General features: G+C 41.4%; 4 protein-coding genes across 4 annotated transcripts; 2 read left to right on the top strand and 2 right to left on the bottom strand.

Annotated features, from left to right (window-relative positions):
* Positions 1-1,219: 1,219 nt before the first annotated feature.
* Positions 1,220-8,017, top strand: kpna1 (karyopherin alpha 1 (importin alpha 5); the record flags this gene model as incomplete). Its single annotated transcript, XM_080489019.1, is given in 15 exon segments — positions 1,220-1,247; positions 1,250-1,297; positions 1,996-2,129; positions 2,461-2,574; positions 2,705-2,804; positions 3,042-3,136; positions 3,299-3,430; positions 3,578-3,666; positions 3,777-3,876; positions 4,052-4,215; positions 4,500-4,578; positions 4,673-4,798; positions 4,895-5,022; positions 5,488-5,663; positions 5,899-8,017. Coding segments are annotated over 15 exon segments (1,701 nt in total). The 3' UTR covers positions 6,087-8,017.
* Positions 8,018-9,029: 1,012 nt separating this feature from the next.
* fam162a (family with sequence similarity 162 member A) lies at positions 9,030-12,964 on the bottom strand. Its single transcript, XM_080489020.1, has 5 exons — positions 12,548-12,964; positions 11,715-11,816; positions 11,228-11,339; positions 10,575-10,683; positions 9,030-9,770 (listed from the first exon to the last, which is right to left on the bottom strand). Exons 1-5 carry the CDS (start codon positions 12,588-12,590, stop codon positions 9,654-9,656), a joined length of 483 nt encoding a protein of 160 aa, XP_080345146.1. The 5' UTR covers positions 12,591-12,964; the 3' UTR covers positions 9,030-9,653.
* Positions 12,965-14,375: 1,411 nt separating this feature from the next.
* mix23 (mitochondrial matrix import factor 23) lies at positions 14,376-16,340 on the top strand. The gene is made up of 5 exons (XM_080488981.1): positions 14,376-14,439; positions 15,405-15,530; positions 15,623-15,769; positions 15,964-16,023; positions 16,103-16,340. The coding sequence occupies exons 1-5, from the start codon at positions 14,389-14,391 to the stop codon at positions 16,151-16,153; spliced, it is 435 nt and encodes a 144-aa protein (XP_080345107.1). The 5' UTR covers positions 14,376-14,388; the 3' UTR covers positions 16,154-16,340.
* An 832-nt stretch (positions 16,341-17,172) lies between these two features.
* Positions 17,173-17,916, bottom strand: LOC308125325 (leukocyte cysteine proteinase inhibitor 1-like). The gene is made up of 3 exons (XM_080488980.1): positions 17,807-17,916; positions 17,611-17,712; positions 17,173-17,454 (listed from the first exon to the last, which is right to left on the bottom strand). Exons 1-3 carry the CDS (start codon positions 17,876-17,878, stop codon positions 17,344-17,346), a joined length of 285 nt encoding a protein of 94 aa, XP_080345106.1. The 5' UTR covers positions 17,879-17,916; the 3' UTR covers positions 17,173-17,343.
* Between the last annotated feature and the right edge of the window lie 889 nt (positions 17,917-18,805).

An 18,805-nucleotide genomic window follows, 5' to 3' on the forward strand; every position in this document is an offset into this window, starting at 1 on the left:
CTGCAAGGGGCTCAAAACGGCAACATTGTTCCTCTGTGCCACCCCAGACACCTGTCTTTAATTAAAGTCAGTCCCAGGTGTCCGAAGAAGAAGAAAAACCAACAAAACGGCTTTAGTCTGTGCAGACTGGAGACTCGGGGATCAATTGTATTGGTTTTAATAATATTTACACAGCTTCATTCTACTAATATCATCATAGCACGTGTGTTGTAGGTTCAAAAACACAAATATGTTGTAGCTTGAAATCAAACAACATAAACAACAATGTGACACTATTGGATTTGTAATATAAATATAGATACGCTGAGACACCATATGCTATTCACAGCTATAAAATAATAATAATAATAATAATAATAATAATAGTATTGGCATAGAGACATACATTTAGGATTTAGAAATCTGTAAGAAGCACAGGTTCAGAAATCTGAAAATTACTTTCAGGATTTGTTTTTTCAGGTCCAAGACGCATGGTGTTCTCAAAAAAGAAACAGTCATTATTTGGCAGTGTGAGTGGCATTAGACTTTTTTTTGTTCTTTTTACAAAGTTAAAACACCAAGTTTTATGAATCGTAATTGCTTCGGCATATTGATAAGGAGATACAAGATTTTCATATGTAACTAATAAGAGCTGGACATTAGTGTTTTTAATCTCAAGCTCATGATGCTTTTATAAAGTGTCTTTGTGTTTATTTATTTGCCTTTTTAACAGTTTAAAACTTTCTGTTTATATATTTATGTTATGAGTGCTTCTTATATTACATGTTTTATTTTGCGCACTTTTATTTACTGATCCGTAAGGGAGCAGCAGCTGTAATTTCATTATATTACCCATATAATGACAACTGAATTCAGGAGTAGACTTAACACACACACACACACACACACACACACACACACACACACACACACACACACACACACACCGACATGTGTCTCGTGCCCTGATAAAAAAGTATCATATATAACCTCACACCTGCGCTCGTGTTGTTTTTGAGGTTGATACATAGTTTGATCTCCTTTCAGACTCGTAATTAACCCGCACGCGCTCCAACCAGAGCCGTGCAGGTGTGAGCCAACAGCACCACACACGTAACGCTTTACATGAATGGAGACGGGCTGTCAATTATTTACAAGGAGAAGGCGTCGCGTGGGCGAAGCCGGAGTGTTGACGCGAACGCGAGGAGAGAGCGGGCGCGCGACGGGAATGGTTTGGCGCATGCGCAGTGCAATACCGGCGGCGGCTGTACGAACGGTGGCCTAGCGAACCAGGGGATTACGGAGCCCAATCTGACAGGTCAAATGTCGAGAAAAAATACGTGTTTTGCCTGTGTATGTTTGTCAACGCGTAATATTAGCGAGATTGCTGAGTTGTTAGCATGGCAATCATTTGATGGATGTCCGGTTGTGGCGTGAGCCAAGCGTTACATTTCGGAGCTAAGCTAATGCTAGTTAATGGAGCTAACAACGGGCTTTGACATTCGCCAGCTGACCAACTGTACCCTTCGTTAATTTGGTCTCCGCTTGACTTTGTTTGCTTCTGACTCGATTGTAGCAAGCATTGCCACTGATTGCGTAATAATGATGTAATGTGATGTTTAATAGCAACGTTGTCAAGTCGCTGAAGCTAAGCCTGCTAGCTGGTAACCTCAGATGCCCTCCTTTGTAAAAACAATCTTCGTTGAGAGGAACGAGACCTCGGTGGCCTTGTTTACTGCCGTGTGAAGACTTATTCGGTTTTTGTTTGCATTTCTAAACACTAAACTGGCGATCAATGCTGTGTTGTATCGTACAGATTGTGGCAGCGGTCAAGAACTTCAAGCTAAAAACACAATAATCTGGTGCTAAATGTTTCTTGACCCTAATCTGAAAGGTGATGGCCCCTGCCCCATCACGCCTGTTTGAAACTGATTAGATAAAGTAAATAAGGCATTAAACACCAACTTAGATAATATCTTGGGGTGGCTTTATTTATAGTTGTCTGCTTCTTCTTAGGCTGCACAATGAGTCAGGGTAAGGACAATGCACGACTCAAGAGCTACAAGAACAAGTCTCTTAACACAGACGAAATGAGACGAAGGAGGGAAGAGGAAGGTCTGCAGCTCCGCAAACAGAAGAAAGATGAACAAGTAAGAGAAGTTTACATGCATTGATGTTTGTTCCAGCACACTGAGAAAGTTGTGGCTTCTATTTACAGCTTACTGCCAAAATTATCCAGTAATTATATTATGTTGCTGGTTTTTTTATGGGAGTGATTTTTTTTTATCTTAAAGCAAACTGAGTCCGGTCAACTGGACTTGGTTGGATGTCTTGGAAGATGTTTCAGCCTTTGTGCAAGTGGCTTCATAAGCTAATGCATTTTCTGATTTGTCCAGGTGGTCAAGGGAACAATGTGGAGTAGATATATATTGTTTGTTTTTTTCAGCAATGCATCAGTACTTAAGTATTATTGTATTTCAGCTTTTTAAGAGGAGGAATGTTGCCACTGTGGAGGATGATGGCGCCTTGGAGGACGATGGGATGGTCGATAGTGGCTACCTGGAGTCCCAGGCCAACAACATGGATCCTCTTATGGTGAGAAAGCATTCGCCACTGTGACAGCTGAACGTAGACGATGCCATCATAAACTCCACATAAGTTGCTTATCACAAATTTGTGCTTGTTTTTTTTTTTTTTTTTTAATCTCCATTGCTGTGATGCCCAGGGAGGGGTGATCTCCGAGGACATGATCCAGATGATCTTCTCAAACTCTCCTGAGCAGCAGCTAATAGGTACTCAGCGCTTTAGGAAACTGCTCTCTAAAGGTAAGGGTGCCTTAGTTCTTTTTCATTCTTACGTAGATGTTGTTGTCAATCACACACAGTTTGCTTGCTCAGTAGCATCCCTGTGTGTTACTTTATTGCACAATTGAAAAAGTGAATTTATATAAAATCTCATAAGGCTTTTGAATATTAATAGATGTATTTAAATATGCGTCATTAAGCTGTCAGGTTTGACTCTATTCACTGTTTTCCAATTACTATGCTGTGTGTCTCACACAGAGCCCAATCCACCCATCGATGAGGTTATTGCTACTCCAGGTGTGGTGGAGCATTTTGTTGAGTTCCTGAAAAGAAGAGAAAACTGCACATTGCAGGTACTTTTCTTCAGTGAATCTTAGTAATGGTGAAGGTCATGAGGTGACCCGGATGAGTTATTTTCTTCTTTATGCTTTTCCTGTATGAACAATATATTTTTAAGGCCTGTGCACTTTGTTCTCTGCCATACTAATTCCAATACTTTTTGAATTACATTTTAGTTTGAGGCAGCGTGGGTGTTGACCAACATTGCGTCGGGCACATCCCACCAGACACGGGTGGTAATCCAGGCCGGAGCCGTGCCCATATTCATTGAGATGCTGAGCTCAGATTTCGAAGATGTTCAGGAACAGGTAAAGAGGATTTCCTGACCTTCCTGGTTATTCATTCTTTTTATGCGTCTTTAAATGAACTTGATCAAAATTTAAAACTGCCCTTGAAAAACGAATAATTTCACTATTGGTTCCTCTTTAACGTGAATGATTTTTGTTGCCCCTCAGGCAGTGTGGGCCCTGGGAAACATAGCAGGAGATAGCACAGAATGCAGAGACTTTGTCATAGACTGCAACATTTTGCCTTCGCTGGTGCAGTAAGTTGCAACTCAGTGTAACTAAATATTCTTGTCAAACATGGAAATACTCAATATTGAGCCCTTATGTTGTTTTTTTTAATTTATGAATGTTAAAATTCCTCTCTCAGGTTATTGGCCAAACAAAATCGTCTAACTATGATGAGGAATGCAGTGTGGGCACTGTCAAACCTGTGCAGAGGAAAGAACCCACCTCCAGACTTCACTAAGGTAATTTGCCAAGATAAACATATCACTATGGCAACAGCACACCTCTCACATTGCAAAAGTACATCATATCTTACTTTTCGAGGTCACACGCTGTATGAAGTAGCTCAATATAAGAAACGTTGTTGCTTCCACTGACATTAACATGGACGTGTTTTCTCCTCGTCATGTCTTCCAGGTGTCCCCGTGTCTCAGTGTGCTGTCCTGGCTGCTCTTTGTCAATGACACAGACATCCTGGCCGACGCATGCTGGGCACTTTCCTACCTGTCTGATGGCCCGAATGATAAAATCCAAGCTGTTATTGACTCAGGAGTTTGTCGCAGGCTGGTCGAATTACTGATGTAAGACCCTCACTAAAACATTTCTGTTAGAAAACCATATACGTGTATTACTTGTTGAGTATAAAGACATCTTAGTGTTATGTTTAATGAAGGCAGTAATAATCTTACTTGTGTCGTGTTGCATGTTAGATCTAACAATCCAGCTATAAGTTTTAAGTCTTCACACTCTGAATTTACGTTTTCCTCATACATTTTCAGATATTGCATAAACAACAAAAAAGTAAAGGTTCTTCACCTAGGGAACAACCCGATTGTTCACTCACTGTACTTCTGCTTCACTCCAGGCACGCCGATTATAAAGTGGTGTCCCCTGCACTGCGAGCTGTAGGAAACATAGTCACTGGAGATGATCTACAGACACAGGTAGGCGCTACAGCTACACAAACAGGTGAAATACTTCCCAGAAGGAAGCTGGATTTATCTGACTTTGTGTCCGACCTATTTTACTTTTCTCTAGGTGATCCTGAACTGCTCAGCACTGCAGTCCCTGCTTCACCTGCTGAGCAGCCCAAAGGAGTCAATCAAGAAGGAAGCCTGTTGGACGATCTCCAACATCACTGCAGGGAACCGAGCACAAATACAGGTCGGTTTGTGTTTTCCTACTAAATAAGTTTGAGATTTGGTTGACAGTGGTGGGAAGAGAATAGATACGAAATCTTTTTTTTTTATCTGTTTGTAGATGGTGATGGATGCAGGATTGCTCACTCCTCTCATCACTATCCTGCAAGTAGCAGAGTTTCGCACACGGAAGGAGGCAGCTTGGGCCATTACCAACGCCACCTCGGGGGGTTCTGCAGAACAAATCAGGTGGGATGCTGAAAGTGCACTGAGGAGATTGCGCTAAAGGATTACATTTTATAGCCTTAGGAAATGAAATAACTTTAAGTTAGTATCAGGACTACAGCGCAAATATGCTTCTTTAGGCATGTAAGTTGCTACGGTTGTTTCAAACATTGTCAGGGGTCACTGCCTTCACACTCCCGTGACCCATTATGTTGCTGCGGTTGTGAAACAATACATCCACTAGAGGGCAGTACAGTTTCATGTGAGAGAAAGTTTCTAATGCAAACATCCATTAAACAGGTTCAAACTGATAAATTAAGTATTCGTGTCCCTTAAACTTGGTCTGGGGGGAAGGATTTGTTCGCTTATGTTTTCAACGTTGCTAGAAGATGCTTATAAGCTGTTTATAACACAAGTCATCTGAAGCCGCTTTGTCTCAGTGCCCAAGTGAGGTAAGTGTTTGTTTTGTATGTGTGCTACTTCCTGCAGACACCTAGTGGAACTTGGCTGCATAAAACCTCTGTGTGACCTGCTCACACTCATGGACTCCAAAATAGTTCAGGTGGCGCTAAACGGCATCGAGAACATCCTGCGACTGGGAGAGTTGGAGGCCAAGAGGGGCGGAGGCATCAACCCGTACTGTGCACTCATCGAAGAGGCCTACGGTGAGCACAAACGCCATAACGCACTTAACTTCCACAGCAAATGGTCTGCGAGAAGCTGAAACAACAATACAGACTTCAAATCATACACACTTTTTTCCTGTGAAGAAATTAGCCATTCAAATATTGTCATGCCACTTTTGAGAGTTCCCAAACAAGCCCCTGACTTTCTATTCAATCAGCTGTGTGGTAATCGACATCCAGTCGTTTCAGTGCAATTCTCCTCTCTTCTCGTTAGGTCTGGATAAGCTGGAGTTCCTACAGGGTCACGAGAACCAGGAAATATATCAGAAAGCCTTCGACCTGATCGAGCGCTACTTCAACACTGAAGACGAGGACCCATCTCTGGCTCCGGCCGTCGACCTGCAGCAGCAGCAGTTCCTCTTCCAGCAGTGCGAGGCCCCGATGGAGGGCTTTCAGCTATAATGCTAAATCCTTCCTCGTGCTCAAAGCTCATCCTCGCCCATGCTCACTGTTCTCACTCTCTGCCCGATGCCATGATCCCGGGTGGCAGTAACCCTCCTGCCCCTCCTCCCCTCTCCCGTCGTATCGTCAGAGAGGTTGATTTAATCATCATCGCGATTATTAAAAATGTAATATTACAGGCGCACGTGTGTGCATACGTCCAACATGGGTCAAGTTCTGCAGTCTTGTCAGCCAGTTCGTGAAGGTTCCACTCATCATTCTGTCTTGCACCCAGCGTCTCCTCCTCGCAGACTCCCTGAAACACAACATATTTCTTTTGGATCTTGTCCTGGGCTAATCCCGAATGAAAAGCACCTCTCCATGTTCCTGTAGGATTGCCAATCGCTTTCTCTTGAGTCGGTGGGAGTATTCGGACTGCACTGCTTGTCTGATCGAAGCATTTTAGACTCTGAAGACAGACAAAAATGGACGTGATTTTTTTTGTAATATTTTAATTTTTTTTTTTGTCTTTAAAGAATCCCTTTCCCACACGCATAGAGAAGAATGATCTAACCTAAACACTGGACTGACCTTGAGACGTTGACCACGTTCGACTGTGGTCGCCGGACTGAACCGCCCACCGCGGGTCCGCGTGGCCAGGCCCAAGCCAAGGACTCGGCTAACCTCTACAAAAGGCACTTAATCGACTCAAACACGGAGGTTGGACACCCTCGTGGCCCGTCTCCGACTGCAGATGGACACATTAGGAACTCGACTGTGTTACAAAGGGGCGGAGCTCGTCAGTGACAAACCAGGCTGCTTGCAATCCCTCCTGGATCTCATATCATGCATTCCTCTACCTAATGGGACTTTTCCACCTGCACAGGCTCCACCTTGGAGGGATTAGACTGCCTCCTGCCTTCTTGTGTGTGATGTGAATAACCCCATGGAACCATGGGAATTGGAGTCTTCCCTCGCACTGAGACAATTGGACAGACTTGGACAAGACAAATAAGACTATATAACCCTGGATTCTGTCTAGCAGCAGACCAGTGGGGATTTTTATTATCTTACCATATTTTCATTTCATTTGCTGCACTTTAGTTCTGGACTGATGCCTGCTCATCGACAGTATACCATAGTTTCGACATAAACTATTTAATTGGTTGATGACATGGCTCTTCCCTCCTCAGGAAGCGAGGTGTAAAGAGGGGCAGTTTGTATCCTCGGTCCCCTTCTGGTATGACAAGAATGACACTGTTTACCCTTTTCCCACCAAGGGATTCCATCAGATTGTGGACTGAATCTGTTAGCACATTTCTCACAATCAGAGGATTATGCTGCCTCGGCACAGCTAGAAGAACTTTATTCTGACAAAGTTACTTCTGACAATTGGATCTCTATCTGTAAAATTGGCTGTTTAGCTGTGAGCGTCTAAAAACGTGACTTTCCAACACACATTCAGGTAATATGTTCCAGTTTGATCATGCCAAATGATTAACGTGTTTCGGCCTGAAGTTGGTCTTTTTTAAAGAGAGAGAAAAAAAATCAAATCCTTTTTTTATTTGAGGGTTAGCATCTGTCATGTAGCTGATGGTGCCATAATCCTAGTTCTACAGAAATCCTTTGATTTCAACAAAAATCCAGATTGAAACTTGAAACTCCTGGTGATCACCTTATAGTTAGCTGAACTGAATGTTTGTTTACCAAGTCGTCTTTACAATGCTTACTTTTCATCCAACGTCTCAACAAGAGATGACCAGCTCTACATGTTCATTAATGTTTGTTGTATTGAGTTTGTGCATCTGTCCCCTGTTGTCCCATTTGCATAAAAGTCGTTTCATGATCAACCGTGTTCAGTGAATCAGTTGAATCGACGCCTCGACGTTTTTAGGTGCAGCCACGTCGTGGAAATTTAAAAAAAAAAAAAAAAAAAACGAAAACATTTTGAAGCACTCGTACCTCTAGAGGTTATATATTGGCCAAACGTGAAAATGCAAAATGCTCTGCCAGTTTACAGACAAAGGCTGAAGGTCACTGGAAACCTCATCTGCACCTGTGTGGCTGGATGATGGTGCAAGTGGAAGTTTCTTTTTTTGTAAAAGTCCCTTTCATTAGCAGAATTTGGAGTTTTGGTGTTGATGAGTTGTTTCGCAGTGCGCGCTCTTCCTTCAGTCCAGAGGCGAGGCATTCAGGAAAGGGGTGGAAAAGTCAATCAAATTAAGGAAGTGTTCGGTTCCGATTTATGTGTATAGAAAAAGACAAGCGTAAGAATGCTCCCATTTTGTAACTTAAGCTATCAAAACAAAAACAAAACAAAATAACAGGATTAAAATGTGACCTGACCAACATCGGATATATTGCGCAAGTGGATTAAAAATGTTTGACATGAGTTGCGTTTCATTCTATATATGAATGAGGCCTGTAACATCCAATGATGGCCAATAAAGGGATGAAATAGTAGATTTTAAACAACCATAGAGTGCTGCAATATTTGTATATGTTTTCCACTATAGTCAAGCACATTGCACAAAACCTGCAAGGAAATCTTAATTATTACATGAAGTTATAACAATTTGAAAGGATTTGTAATGCTACTTTAATCATGTAATAACTTATTAGATTATTGGCAAAATGCTCTTGTAATGGCTCAGCTGTACTAATATACTATTGGCATGTTATATATTTGACTATCATTAAAAAAATGCCAAAATTATAAAAATTTTATGTTATTAGTTGTTACAAGGTCTTAAAGATCGACGATACAAATGTTAAGTCAAAACTATTTAACAATTTTCTGCCCAGTGTTGTTTGTATTCTCGCTTCATGGTGAGAGTGTCTCTGGTTGGACTTCAGTTCCTCCAGTGCATCATTGAGTTTTTATCCAAGCACTCTGGTTTCCTCTCTGTCAGTGTGTTTGTCCTGTGGGTTTTCCTTTCCTTTGCCCAGTCAGAGCAAGTATGTACACCAGCAATTACAGTTTCTTTATTTGCCACACAGACTGGATTATGACCTCAGTTTAAGTAACCCTAACCAGCTGGATGTTTTAACTGTGACGTCTGAACGCACCAGAATCAGACAAGGACATATAATCACGAGACTTCTCAAGAGGAATTAGTTTATTGAGCTTCTTTCTTTTTTTGGGCGCTCACTATATATAAACACGGATGTGAAGAGATGGGCCTAATTACACGAGGTACCTTCACTGCAAAGAAATCAGATTTTTTGAGAAACAAAAATGGAAAAAGCAGGTTATGTAAGGTGTTTATCTTAGAGATTGAAAGGTAAGAGCTTGAATGCATTGTTGCTTTGATTGAATTGTCCTTTAGGTTTTCTTGTGACGCAGCCAAACACTGCCACTGTTACTGCCGCTTTCCCATTGCGTGCCATCTGAAAGTCTCAGCAGATACTTCCTGAGTAGGTGAAACTTTACTCTGCGCTTCAAATTTACTGAAAAATCACGTTGTGTCCAACTCGCTATGAACTGCTTTATTAATCGGATGTGCTACTCGGCCGGTGAACGAGGGTGGAGAGCTCTGAATCTGCGGTGAATTAAAAACCGGGAACAGGGACTAGAACCAGTCGGGATCACTGCGGCTTCTCCGACATGGCGATTGCTTTCTCCTGCTCCCTCTGGAACTCCTCCCTCCATCTGGCTTTCTTCTCCATGTTGTGAGACGTCAGGGACTCGTTTCTTCTTGCAGCCTGAAAAAAAAAGAAAAAGTTAATCATATGACGCATTATAGTCCATCTTTCAATCGCAAGGTCGCAGGTTTGATCCCTCATCTTCCTCAATTTATGTGTCAAACTGTTCTTGAGTCGCTGACTTCTTATTACTCCCAAGCGATGGATTTAACGGCTTACATGGCAGCTGTCACCATTTGTGTGCAAGTGTACCTGAATGTGACCAACAATATAAAGTGCCACATATTTTATCATTTAATAACAGATTCTTTGACGACTTTCTGTAATTGAAACTATTGCAGGATTTCTTCGGACTTCATCTGTTAAAAAACTCTGGTTTGGGCCTGTGAGCCTTTCTGTGCGGTGTTTGCATGTTCAGGTACTCTGCTCTTTTCCCATACTGCAAAACATACATTTGAGGCTGTCTTTTAACTGAATTGCCCATAGGTGTAGACTGATATTTGCTTCTTGCATAACCTTCCATGATATTTAATGCTTTTCTTCTTTTTTTTTTATTGTAGACTGTACAAAAAAAAGATATTGAATTAATCAAAAGTCAAATAACCCTGTGCATTAAAACATTTCTGTTTCCCTTCAAAACATGAAAATGTGAAGTCAAGTGTGAACATTTAAATCAAGAGACATCAGAAAATGCATGAATTTTGCAGAATGGGTGTCAGTGACCATCTGATATCTTTACACTTTGGGGAGTAGTGCAACAGTTCCAGCCCTGAGTTTATTAGTGAGACGACGGGATCAAAGTTTCACCTTCAGGCTGTGATTCAACAATAAAAAAAAAAAAAAAAACGGCCTTTGTTCACTCACCCTTTTGCCGTAGAACACCATTACTAAGCAGGCTCCAACTGTGGCTGCCATCATCATGTAGGCAGCCTTCACTCGGATTTTGTTTCTGGCTGAATCAATCATCTCAAACCTAAAGAAAAACAATAACAGGCGCACAAAAGACTCACCAAAATATTCCCATGACACTTTGTACCAACATAGTGGTTGAAAAGTGCGAGGTACTTCGGTGTTTTAGCTCTTTGTGGATATTTATGGATGCTAAGGAGTGACGTGCAGGCTCTTTTGTCCAACAGAGTCAATCATCATCAGCTATTCAAGCTCTTGGAATCTTATGTCAATATTTATCACACAAAATGATTCTAATTCACGCCAGCTTTGTTCTGGATACTAAGCTCGATGAGTGCAGGGGGTGGGGAGGTGGGGGTGCTGCACGTTCTGTGCACGCCGGGCAGACATCTTATCACAGCAGCAGATCAGAAGCGATCTCCGCCCTGACATCAAGAGCCACAGCCACAAACAGACACCCCGTTCAAACTTGAGCGTCCCTTGAGCACCAGCTGCACGCCGCGCCGCCGCTCATCCAATTAGTTAGCTCTGTTCCTGTGATGTAACTTAACTGAATCACACAAAAAGCCAATCACAGTATCTGGTGTAAACAGGAAAAGGGGACTCACGACACGGTATCTGGTATCTGCTCTACCGTCTTGAAGCGCCCCGTCCAGATCAGAATCTTCTTGTCCAGGTCTGAGGGTCTGTAGCCTGGGAGTTTGAACGCAGGACGTGGTTCTACATGGAAAAACAAAGACACAGAGTGGAAGTCGGCTAATCCGCGTGGCCCCAATGACTCAGCCCATCACTCTGTACGGTGACCCCTCTTCCTGTGTGCTCGCTTCGGTCTTCGGGGACTTAAGAATAACTTTCTCACACGAAGCTCTGGCACCTCTGACCTGGGACGAGCGAAATCCACCCGAGTTGTTTGGAGAAATGACCAACAACTTCAGAGACGGTGTTTCATAATTTCAGTGGTGGAGTAAATCTATCTCAAACTAAAATTGTAGAAATTTACAGGAAAGAATTAAAAGAGTGTTAATAGATTTCTGTAACTAAACAAAGACTGAACGGGTGTCTGGAGAAACAATTACTCCATCTTCCAAACTTCACCTGGTGCTGGCATCGCTGGCGGAGGCTGTGATTTGACCTCCTGTGGTTTATTGCACATCCCTCTGTAGGAAACCGTCTCAGTGGCCTGAACACACCTCCGACCTGTGCGGACGTAAAACAACACTGATTAGTTCACTGTTTTGATCAATGTTTAAAAAAAAAAAAAAAAAAAAATCGATCACAGAACAAAAACTATAAAGGTCATTAAAAAAGGTGGAAAAAAAACAACATTTAGCCATCCTAAATTGTGGAGATTTGTACAGAATTTATTACTGTTTTTGACCCTATTTGTGTTCTTATTCTTTCTATTAATCACTTTATTACTCTTTTTTAAATTTTAGTTTACTTTTCGGGTTAACTCGTCACTCCGTATATATTTTGGTTTTCCTTTTATTATTTTTGTTTTACTTAACTCACTTGTTTGGTCTTATTGCAATTTTTCTGAAGTATTTTGAACTAGTATAGGAAGGTTTATCACACACAACAATCCGGGGCATATCATTGCATATTAAAAAGGTGTGTTAGGTGTAAAGATAGCCTATCATGGTGAATAAGAACAGTTCATTAGGCCACAGTGTCTTAAGGAGATTTTCAGTGGTTGTTGAGATGCAAGATCAATTTCACAATCCGGGAAATTCACATCAAACCTTCTGTCGACACAACCTGCGTGAAGAGGTCTGGAAGACATCTTTAAACGGATCACAAAGGAAACTAAACATCACACGCTGATAAAAAGTGATCGGCCCATTTCTTTAAAAGCAGAGGTGGGCGGAGATGGTGAAAGCAGCAGGTTATTATTAAACAAAAGTCAAACTGGAGGAAGAGCTACGAACCGAGGAGGCTGCAGACGGAGAGGCGAGATCTGATCAAGTTCATGATGTCTGATGAAGAGACGGATTAATAAATTAATCCATTCAGGTCGCCTCAATCTGTCAAACACTGAAACTCAGAAACAAACTGAGAATCATGAACCTCTGACTGAAAGTCAACCAGCAGGACCCCGCAGCACAACAACATTGGCGTTCGCCGACTGCCTGATCAAAAACAGACAGCTAAATATCAGTAAACAAATAATACGCATGGGATAAATGAATGGTAGGGGCTCCTATCCAGTTAAGTAGAGCGATGCAAAAAATATTGGAAGGCTGGTTTAGACTCAGCGCGGAAATGTTCCGACACAAGTTATGTAATCATCCATGTGCAGATTACGAGACAGAAGGTTCCCAAGTGAAGACCCCCCCCCCCCCCCCCACCACCACCACACACACACACACACACACACACACACACACACACACACACACACACACACAAACCATGCACACATTTCTAAAGAGAATACAATAGAAATACTGTATTAATCCGAGAGGGAAATTCTCTAAAGCGTTGCTCCACACTGAATATAACATCATGAATAGAAATATCAAATAAATTAGAAACAAATGAAAAAATTAAATAGTAATATGTACAAGGCTTGTGGTAACTAATATAACAATGGAAGAACACAATGGACAGAAAAACACAACATAAACAATATTGACAAAGAGGAGTTATACAATCTTATGCCACAAGAGAGAAGCATCACCTCATTTTTGGACCGGGATCCTCCTCTCTGAGCCCACCTGAGCAGAGTCTATCTCCACCACAGACTCCCACCACTGTTTTTCTTTTTTTTTTTTAATAGTTTGAGAATCACAGACTCAGAACACCTTCAGCATGGTGTAACAGATGTTAGAGGACTCCATCTCCCTCAAAAATAGAAATGGCTTTGACCCTTCCTGTAATGGGCCTCAATGTTATTTTACCCAGTCCAGTTTATTGTCAGTGTATACCTCCAGATATTCGTACTCCTCCACAATGTCCACACTGGCCTTGTGGATCAAGACGGAGTAGACAGACACCCTGTTCCCTCTCAGGTCCACCGCCAAATGAGCTCCAGATTGTGGTAATTTCACACATAGTTGTGAAAAATTTGTGTTTTCTGCAGATTTTCTTCACAAAATGTTTGTTGTTGTTCTTTAAGGTTATTTCATGCAGTTGTTTTGAATATGTGTGGGTGGTTTTGTTTGGCCTTGTTGCCATTATCTGTCTCCTAAGGGTTTTGAGTTTCATTATGATGATTTTTGGTGCATTTGTATTTATCTCTTTGTGCTCATTTTCTGTTTATTTTTATTTGATATATGAGTCTTTGTGTTTGTCTCTTTGAGGATTGCCTTTTCTTGTTTGGCTTACTTTTGTCTCTTTGAGCACATGTCTATTAACACATCTGCATCTATCTGATGTCATTTTGTGTCTCATTGTGCTCATTTCGCGTCTCTTAATCGCCCCTTACCGGAAACAATATTTCTCTTTGTGCACATGGTTTGTCTCTTTAGTTTGTCACTCCCTCTTGGACTGCCAGGATTTTCACTTTAGGCCACTCCAATAATTCCCTAATGAACTTAATCAAAGTAGCATCATATCAACACAGTGATCATGTAATGAACACAACTTGACTGATTAGGGGGAACCTTTACGTAATCATACTGTGCGTTTATTTAAGAGATAGAATACTTCTGAGACCAACATTAGGTTCAGGAATGAGTGTAAAATACCTAAAATTGCGGGATTTTATTCAGGCACTGTCTTGAACAGCCGCGTCACGTTGCGTCTGGGGAGGACCCTGCAGTCCACTATGGCGGCGCCCAGTGGAACTTTAAATTGTGAGGACTTTTCAATGTTTCAGGTAAGTCTAAACCAAATTTTCATCGCTTCATGCAAAACCTTCCACGTGATGACAGCCACCCGAGTCGCGACGTGTCTGAGTTTCATCCACCGCACGGTTTGTTTTCCGTGTAAAGCGCTGAATGAGTGACCCTCCGGGTCCTGGCCACTGTGCAGGGTCCAAGGAGTCGCAGCTGAGCAGCCTGCTGGAAACTGGCAGCATGTGATCGAAGCGTCCGAATACTCTAACAAACCAACCGACCCGCCTCACCCAACTCCCATTGTTAAAGTATCATAACTAGAAAATGCAACCAGTGGAAACCTGATGGCCAAAGTGAATATTATTGTTTGGACTCTGCTTCGAGTTGCAAAGAACCAAATCCTCCAAATGAGACCAATTACTCCTGTTAAAGTGATTTCGACCTCTGTCACAAAGTGCTACAAAACTTCATAGCAAAGTTGTGGTTAGTTTATAGAGAGAGGGGATTTCTGTCGATGCAGGAGAAAATGATTTAAATCCACTCAATTCCTGCTGAGAAAGCAATATTTCAATTAAAACGTAGAGAAATGGTTCATCCTAAGCAGAATACTTTGTCTGGTGTATAGTCAAATGAGTGTTGCATGTGTCAGAAATCTGTTTTTGTTTTTTACGAGTTGCATGTTCCAAATTATTCAACTTCAGCAATGAGACAATTCTTCATTGCCTGTGCTATCATCCCATAAATACGTGTTATTGTTCTTCTAAAAATCAAGCATCAGAGGATGTCTGATTAAATAATTTAACTATAAAACATGGACATGTTTTGTTCTTTAACAAAGTAGGATGCAAAACTTAATATTGTCATTGATCACACGACAGAAATTCTTGCTGATCAATCTGTGTAAATGTTCTTAGTGAAAGCTGTGCTGGTATTGTCACCATTGGGATCAAATAAGAGGCTTAATGACTTGTGTGTCTGAGACCATTTTCCACTTTGTGTTTCTTAGGAGGTGCTGAAGGTGATGCGCACTATAGATGACCGCATCGTCCATGCCCTGAACACCACCGTGCCCACAGTGTCCTTCTCGGCCAAAGTAGATGCGACACAAACCTGCAAACAGCTTTATGAATCTGTAAGAACTGAATTTATTCCACTTCTGAATCTTCAAAACCACCACTGTGACTCGTTGATATATTGTCTTGAGCTGTGTTTCCTCTTGTGCAGATGATGGAGGCCCACCTGAGCCGAGACAAAGCCATAAAGGCCTGCATCGCCCAGACGTCTGAAGTGGTGGGACAGCTGCGTGAAGACCGAGCAAAAGACCGTGAAAACTTGGCACTAATCAAACAGCTGAGGAAGGAGCAGACCAATGTGAGACCAATTTCTCAGGCTATCTAGTGAATCTAAGCACTGCCGCTGAGCTCCCCCTGTATGTGAATTCAAAGCATTTAAAGTCACTCTGATCAAGATACTCCATTAAGGTCAAGGTGTAGCTTCTAGAGGGTACTGCTCGGTAAAAAGAAGTTTTGAGTAAAAAAAAAAAACCTGTTTGTCTTTGACTCCAGTTGAAGCTGATGCAGTCGGAGCTGAATGTTGAAGAAGTCGTCAACGATAGAAGTCTGAAGGTGCGTGGTGCCGGTTCACTAGTAATGTCATTTAGTCACACCGAGAAAAGCTGACAGGTAAAATGTTTGGTTTTCTCAGGTTTTCAATGAAAGGTGCCGAATCCACTACACGCCTCCAAAGGTGAAGTGAAACTCCGTCTGATAAAAGGAGTCGCTTCACTCGCTGAGGTTCAAATCCAGACTGGCGTCAAGCTGTGAACCTGCTGCGGAGTCCTGACGGCATTCGGTTCATGGTACAGACTAGTCGGACCTCCTCCCCAACACGCCTGTATTCCACGATGGTTATTGTATGGCATTACCACCGCTGTAAAACTGTCATCTCCGTGCTTCTTCAATGAAAATTACTGTACAAAAAGAGGTTTTTTTTAAAGACGGTGAAATACTTTAAGATGTGTGCTTTCTTTTGTTTGTTTTAATCTGTGGCAAAGTTTCGGAGTCACAAGAACCTGTTTATTTCCTTGAAGGACTGAAGTGTTGAATATTGAGGTTTGTAGTTCCTTTCATTGGATTATCATCACATTAATAGAATATCTACAGAGTTGTCGTCTAAAGCTGTCATGACACCAAACATAAGTTTTCTCTAGTGCCTTGATATCATCCTAAATGCTAAAGAACTTACTATCGACTTGAAATGAGTTTTATAAAAAGTGCTCATACAGGTAAAATTACTGCAGAAATAACATTGGGACCCTATTGTACTTTGGATGATGGACTCTAGAAGAGAAATAATGACTCGTATATCAACAACTCCACACTTTAGATTGTATTTCTGTTGATTTGTTGGTACGATTATCCGCTGCAGGGGGCTACGGCCAATCCCAGCTGACACAGCCTGAATAGATCATCTCAGGGCAAAACACACAGTCTATTTTAGAGTCACCAAATCGAGCATGTTTTAATACTGTGAAGTGACTGAATATCCAGGGAAAAGGAAAGCAGGCTCAAGGAGAATAAACAATCTCCACATAGTAACACCCACAATTAAAACGGAACCAGGGATGCAGTATTTCTGACATGAGGCCTCTATGATTCCCTTCAGAATAAACATCAAATCCTACAGAATAAACAGCAACACCTTTGTATTTTTCCCTCTTTTCTTGCTGGACGTTTAAATATAATCAATATGTCAATAAATTCTGCACAGAAACATTTAAGAGTTGGAGAAACAAAGCTTTTTATTGTTATTCACCAACCGGTAATATGTTGAACCAGAGTAATAAGAATGGTCTTCGTGTTGCTAAAATCCAGAAAACACATCCTCCCCTTCTTCACATGGAAAGGCCTGAAGAAGGCTCTGACCTGGGAAACCTGGCCGTGTGGTCACGGTTCAAGAGGATCATCTTTGTGATGATTTTCTTCCACAGATACCAGGGTCAACTTTCCTTGTAGGTCCGAGTATACCTTCAGATGAAGGTATTGTCCCACGTGAACCTGCAAGTTGTGCATCTGAATTAATATTCATCACAATCTTTCATTGTTGAACAAATCGTCTCCTTGATGCTGCTATTCTGTCCATGAGCACATCTGAAGTTAGATTTTGCCTGATTGATAAATAAGAACACCAAATAAAACATTTTTTAAAATTACCTTGATGAGATAGTTCGTCCCGTTTACAAACTGACTCCTGAATTTAATGGCGGTGAATTCCTCATAGTTTTTACCGGTCCTTTTCTCGACCTCCGGCTTGATCTGTGAATCATATAAAACATAAATCCAGATTGTCAAATACAACAAAGAGACGCATGTGTGAGGAAATTAGAAATCAAGGTTGGCTGAAGCTCACCCCATCGGAGATCTTCTGAATCTCTTCATTGGCATCCTTCGTCTCCGTGTATCCTCCTAGTAGATTAGCCATTCTGGAAGAGTCCTCTGAAGATAGGCGGGTCTGCTTGGACGGGTGCAAAATGCTTCATTTCATGTGGTTGTCTGACGTATTTATGCTGCACAGCTGGACGCACCTGGACAAGAGTCACATGAGGGGCGGCGTCACACGTCACCTCAGCCAGTACGTTTTCTCATCACATTTACAGTTACTCCCCAAATTATTATGCAATCGGTCCGTTCTTGTCCAAAGGTTCTCAAGGCAAGTTGAAATGCTTCACGTTTATTGCAGACAAAACATCTTATGAATAAGGAAACTCAAAATATTTTTTAAATAAGTGACACTGAAACAAAATCTGAAGTAATAAAGGTTAAAAAAAAAACTGAAAAATAAGTGAAATTAATAATTTGATCTGCATGACAAAGCTGTCAGAAGGTGGAAAACTCGGCATGCTGCTTCATATCTCAATGAAAGAAAAGATAAAAGATCATATTTGGACTCTTTATGTTTTCTTCTGAACAACTAAGGCAATCTAAAGAAAATACTGGGACGTGGGAAAAATTATTTCTGCCAATTATTTAAACATGTTATTTTTTTCCCCCATTTCCACTTCGGACATCTGTTTGATGTGTTTGTCTTAAAAATGTGAAATACTGTACATGAACAAGTACACTGTGCACAGAAAACTACTGCATCTGACCATTTCTATTTTGAAACAGAAACCAAACATGATTTTCTTGTGTTATTGGCGTCGAATGGTTCATCTATTCTATACACTGACTTTAAGGTGTTGAAGTTAAAGAAAGAAGCGTTAACAAGACTTTAGTGATGAAATCATCTATTCACTGGAGTGAATTCATAGTGAGTTCTGTATAAAGGGGTGGAATAAAAAGACAATAGACATTTCTTGAGAAGTAGCTTTTTATTACTGTGCAGTGATCAATGATTATCCAGAATTAC

This window comes from Lipophrys pholis, assembly GCF_963383615.2.
Source record: "Lipophrys pholis genome assembly, chromosome: 20".
Lineage (NCBI taxonomy): Eukaryota > Metazoa > Chordata > Actinopteri > Blenniiformes > Blenniidae > Lipophrys > Lipophrys pholis.